The sequence below is a fragment of the Lycium barbarum genome, chromosome 1, assembly GCF_019175385.1.
Source record: "Lycium barbarum isolate Lr01 chromosome 1, ASM1917538v2, whole genome shotgun sequence".
NCBI lineage: Eukaryota > Viridiplantae > Streptophyta > Magnoliopsida > Solanales > Solanaceae > Lycium > Lycium barbarum.
The window spans coordinates 148585258-148591054 of NC_083337.1; the positions used below are offsets into that span (position 1 = coordinate 148585258).

The following is a 5797-nucleotide window of genomic DNA, read 5'->3' on the forward strand; positions in this document are numbered from 1 at the left end:
TTAATAATACATACACACATATATGGTAATTTTTTAGAAAAAATGGGGCCCTCAAAAAATTGGGGCACGAAATCATTGCTTTACTAGCCTTATGGTCGAGGTGGCCCTACTCTGTAGATGAGCTAGATAGTTCTAGACAAATCCATCAAAGTTACTACTCCTAATTTTGCAGTATGGAACACTATGGTCAATGGTGGTGATAAGAATTTTTTTTTTCCCTGATAGGCGATCAAAACATTAATGATTGAGACTCAATATAATTTAACTACGGTCAAAGTTTTTCTCTATGGTCATGGTTAAACTCGAGGAATAATATAGTAAGCTAATTCAAATCATGATTCAGACTTCGGAGCGTGTGGGTTCAAAATCATTGGTTCGGAGCAGCTGAATCTAAGACTATTATTCATGACAACCATTAAATTGTTCGTGATGAATAATACATAATTAAGATAAAGCTCTAACTCTTAAATTAAATCAAATCTAGGATTAAATCCAAGCGCCGTTGAATCAAGCTTTTAAGGAAATGAATCACATGAGACTCTATATTTGAGATATATAATCTTGAGAATTGTGACTCTCGTCGATCGTTTATTGATATCAAAATCATGTTAAATACATACTATATTTGAGCAGTATTGCTACTTTTAGACAGTTGTTTAAAATTGAGGTTGAAATTGGAAAAATCAATTTGACTTTGAACTTGGAAAAAAGTTTGGATTTAGTTTTATGGCACAACGTTCGTTAAATTTGACTATTACCGGAGAAAGTTGAATATTAGAAAACTTTCACTTAAAATATGCCTTCCAGATCGCAACTTTAGCTTCAAATAAAACATTAAAGTTCAAATGCAAATTGTTTCTCAATTATCAGAAACAAACAATAACTTACAAGTTGAAATATCTTTATTTGCAAGTGAAGTCTACAAACAAACGCTATGTACAACCAAAGTTATTAACAAAAAAACCTTTGAATAATTTGCTCAGAATTAGACTTGAAAGCAAGTAGTTTCAGACGTTAAGATAAATGGATACATTAGGACCTTCAGGCTTCAGCCCTGTTGAAATTTGACACAGCCCCCACTCCTTTCTATGCTTTGACATTTCTTACGTAGTGAAATCCGATAATTAATAGGCGTTTGGCTATAGCTTTTAAATATTTTCCTCTTATTTAAAATTTATGGAGATGGGGTTGAAGATGGAGTTGTATTTGGTTATACTTTATGCAAAGAATATTTGAAATAATGATAATGTTTGAATATACTTAAATACAACTTCAGAAGTGAAAAGAAAATTGAAAAATAGGTTATAAGCTATTTCCAAATTTGAATACAACTTCAAGTTGAATTTGAAATTTGCATAATCAAACACTAATTTTTAAATAAAGTAATATTTAAATTTTTTAAAGAATATTTGGAATAATGTTCATGTTTGAATATACTTAAATACAACTTCAAAAGTGAAAAGATAATTGAAAAACAGGTTATAAGCTATTTTCAAATTTGAATACAACTTCAAGTTGAATTTGAAATTTACATAATCAAACGCTAGTTTTCAAATAAAGTAAAACATTATACTGAAAAGAAGTGACTATTTTTTCATAGCCAAACGGGTCCTTTTGTTTTTTTTTTTTTTTTTTTAAATTTCGAGAAAACTAGCTTCTAGGGTCATTCCTTTTGATTATTATAAAATTAAGTACTCTCTTTTGGTGCACAAAAAATATACTCGTTTCAATTTATGTGAACCTATTTGATTAGATACGGAGTTTAAAAAAAAAAAGAACTTTTGAAATTTAAACTTGTGATGTTAAATGAGTCACATATATTTTGTGTGGCTATAAACAGGGCCGTCTCAATAATATTGGGGGCTTAAAGCCAAACTTCAGAGAGAGGCTCTAGTCTTTTTTAAAAGAAAGATCGTCATATATATTTTTATTTAAAGTCTACTTTTCTAGCTTTTTTTTTAGTTGTGAAGTCATTAATTACTGTTTTAAAGTCGATTTGTTCTAACAATTCCTTTTCATAATATAGCTAATCCATTCAATCTATTTTGTGACATTGTTGATCTTAGATAACAATTCCTTTTCAATTGATAATATAGCTAATCCATTCAATCTATTTTGTGACATTGTTGATCTTAGATAAGATTTAATAAATTTTAATTTTGAAAAACTTTTTTCAGCTGAGGCAACAATTACATATATAAAATACATCTTTAAGAAAAAAATGGGGCCCCAACGTGGTTGCTTTATTGGCCTTATAGTAGAGTCACCCCTGACTATAAATCATTGTATTAAGGTAAATTGTTTCCAAATATAAAAGGGGTCATTTTTTTTGGCACGTACCAATAAGGAAATAGGTTCAAATAAATTGAAACGGAGGGAATAGTACAATTAAGTATTTTAGTAATACTAATTGTATGTTTGACCAAGCTCTTTAGAGATGAAATTTTGTTAAAATAATAGTTTTTACATTTGAAATATTTGGCGAATTAACAAAAAGTGTTTTTGAGCAGCAACGCAATTTTTTTTCAAGAGAAAGTTAATTTTTCACGGTGCCATAAATACATATTTACTAAACTATCCCTCATTAATTTAACAAACTCCAATAAAATTGCTCCAAATTGAATAGTAGAGGGTTAAATTTGACCCAAATGAAGGAAAAATGTAATTGAGTTTTTGACAATTTTCCAGACAATTTTCCACATGGCATGTCACGTGGAAAAATTGTCAAAACCATTTTCCATGTCGGATGTTGAGTCAAGGGTCTTTCGGAAACAACCTCTCTACTTGTCAAGGTAGGAGTAAGGTCTGCGTACACTCTATTCTCCCAGACTCCATTTGTGAAATTACACTGGATATGTTGTTATTGTATTTTCCATGTCGGATGGCCGTTTGTTAAGAGGGTTATTTTTGAACCTTTAGAAAACGAGAGGAACTTTTTTATTCGGATAGTATTACAGAGGCAAACTTAAACCTTTAATAGTAAAGGGGCAAATTTAGCCATTTTCCCTTGACAAAGGGACAGGAAGATACGTACCATTACAGAATACAAGGGGAAACAAGAGATATTATCAATCACTAGTGTGAAAGGAAGAATTTAAAAAAAAGGAAGGCGCCAATACGTGATCATTAGTATTTACAACCATCCAAATAGGATGCTCTTTTATTTCTACTGTTTCTGCACTTTGAAACTTTCATGGGTCTATCATTTCTTTCCATTTGGACAAAAACATGGAAAGGCTTCGGTGCTGTTATTGGTTGACAACTTCCTTAATGGCAATCTCAACCCTTCAACTTTAAGACATTAACACTTAAGGCAGGATTGGAGCAAAAATCTCGGTTATAGTGTTAATTGCCTGAATAAAACAAGAACTAGCTAGAAAATAACGCTCTTGAACAAAACATGAACGGAAATAACGCTTGCTTGAATAGAACATAAATTAGGAAATAACGCTTGCTTGAACAAAACAAAAACTAGGTAATAACGCTTGCTTGAACAAAACAAGAACTAGGAAATAACGCCTAGTCAAGGTAATTTTCAAACTGAGCATTGAGCAAAACTGAACAATATGAAGAGTTATTTGGCAACTATATTAGTTGAAAAATGCATGTATGATGTATCTCATAAAACGTTTAAAGTATGTTTCGCAAATTGTTGTCCAAGAGGAAGTCTTTCTTCTTATCTTTCGCCTAAAAACCCAAGTCTAAAAGGCATATATAATTCAATAAAATGACGAGGTTCACGCAAATTGATCCAAACACATCAGTATAAGAAAAAGAATCTAAATTTGATATCATTTGTCATCCAATTACCTTTTCGTTTCATGAAAAGTCCCACACCATTCACATTTGCCCCTTCTAACACTGTCCAGATGGTGGTGCCAGTAAACAAAAGCACTAAACTTTTTTGTTTTCGGTACAAAAAAGCATTAAACTTTCGCCTGTGCCACTTTTTGTCTTTAACAATTAACACCCAAGTTCCTTATCAACATTGAGGGGGGAAGAACGATGGTTGCAAAAATCGAGTTTGCTCAATGGATATCTTTGTCATCAGTAACCAAAAACTTGTTAATTGCATAGATTGTTCACCCTTAAGGGGGCGAAGAAGGGTTAAAACTCTACAGACTACAATTAACAAAGTGTTTAGAAGGCTAAAACTACATCATCTTCTTCAATAAAATGAGAATGTGCACGAAAATGTAACCTAACACCATCAATATAGAAAAAAGAGAAACAAATTCAAATTTGATCCCGATTTGTTTTTCATTTATCATTCATTTACCTTTTTTTTCTTTTTCAAATTAAAGCCCCAGACCATTAATTTCATATCACAATTGCCCCTCCATTCAACACTGTCCAGATTGGCTCTGACTGGATGCTGGTGCCACCTAAGTAAACAAAAGCACTAAACTTTTGCCTATGCCAATTTTCGCCTTCAACGCCGAGGGATCGTTTGGTTCAAGGGATAGGTGGATATTTTAAAATTAAATTTGAGATTAAATTTATATTTTATTTGATTGAAGAAATAAATTTTTACCTTTTAATCACACAAAGTATAAATTGTCAATCCCAAACTTAAATATCCCATCATATCAAATTGTTATTTTATCCCACCTCTCGGATAAAATAAATTAGTTTAAAAATTATAATCGACTATAATCCACTCCAAGTTCCTTATCAAAATTTGGAGGGGGGGGGGGGGGGGGGGGGGGTTTGGAAAAATCGATTTTGATCAATGGTATCCTTTTTCATAAGTAACCAAAACTTGCTAATTGTACAGATTGTTTCATCCTAAGACGAAAAAATTCTAAAAACACTAGAGATAACTATTAACAAAGTACTCTATTTAGAACGCTAAAAAACCTACATGTTACATAAGCCAAAACTACATCTATCAATCCTCATCGTCTATCAGCACTTCCTACAAAAGGCACCAACGGAGCCACTGGCTCATAACAAAACGGGGCGGCAGGATGCTGCCAATTCTTAAACATCATAACCGCATTCTCTGTCTTGTCTTTTCTCACATCTTCCTTAACAACCGAACTCGAAAAAGCATTTATCGCTGCTTTCAAGTTATCCGATTCAGGTGAAGTTGGAGAAGTAATCAACGGCGATAAAAGCGGTATCGCAACATTCCAATCAGTTACTCGTTCTACTTTTATCGAGGCTGGCGAGAGCCGTTGTAACCTGCTTGGTTTTTGCCTGTCACCTAAAGAAGAAGAAGAAGAAGAAATCTGTTGTGTTTTTTCAGCCATGTAAAAAGGTCAATATATTCTTAAAGTTTGTGGATTTTAGGGTTGCAGAGAGAGAGAGGAGAGGAAGGGTATAAATAGGGGGAATGTGCAGTGCATGAAAAGTGGAAAAGAGGTGATAGAGATTCCAGTCAATGGTCAAAGAAACGGAACCACAGAAAAAGGAGAGACAAAAGCAGTTTTTTATGTGACGTTATTAGCACCCAATGTTTAAATTTATATTTATATATTTTATATAACAGTATTTAATTCCTAGGAATTTGAGAAAAGATTTTTTTTTAAATACATGTCAAATATTTTTCAAAATTTTCATTTAAATATATTATAACGTACTTGCTTTATCTTGACCTACTTACTTTATTAGTATTCCTAAGATAATGATATGTTTCTAAATTAAAAAATATATAAACATAAAATTTTAGTTTACTATTTAATAAATCTTTTTATAGCTACACATATATTATGATATATTTAAAATTATAATTACACACATATTATGATATATTTAAATTTATAAGTTTCAAGAGAAAAAAGTATGTTCAAAA

At 31.6% G+C, this 5797-nt stretch overlaps 1 protein-coding gene across 1 annotated transcript; it reads right to left on the reverse strand.

The window, feature by feature from the left end:
• Nucleotides 1-4723: 4723 nt before the first annotated feature.
• On the reverse strand, nucleotides 4724-5314 carry LOC132614366 (uncharacterized protein At4g14450, chloroplastic-like). Its single transcript, XM_060328837.1, has one exon. It carries the CDS (start codon nucleotides 5253-5255, stop codon nucleotides 4899-4901), a length of 357 nt encoding a protein of 118 aa, XP_060184820.1. The 5' UTR covers nucleotides 5256-5314; the 3' UTR covers nucleotides 4724-4898.
• Nucleotides 5315-5797: the final 483 nt, after the last annotated feature.

Bases quoted from the DNA above. Each gene is read 5' to 3' on its own strand.
- LOC132614366 (XM_060328837.1), bottom strand. From the start codon at position 5,255: ATGGCTGAAAAAACACAACAGATTTCTTCTTCTTCTTCTTCTTTAGGT.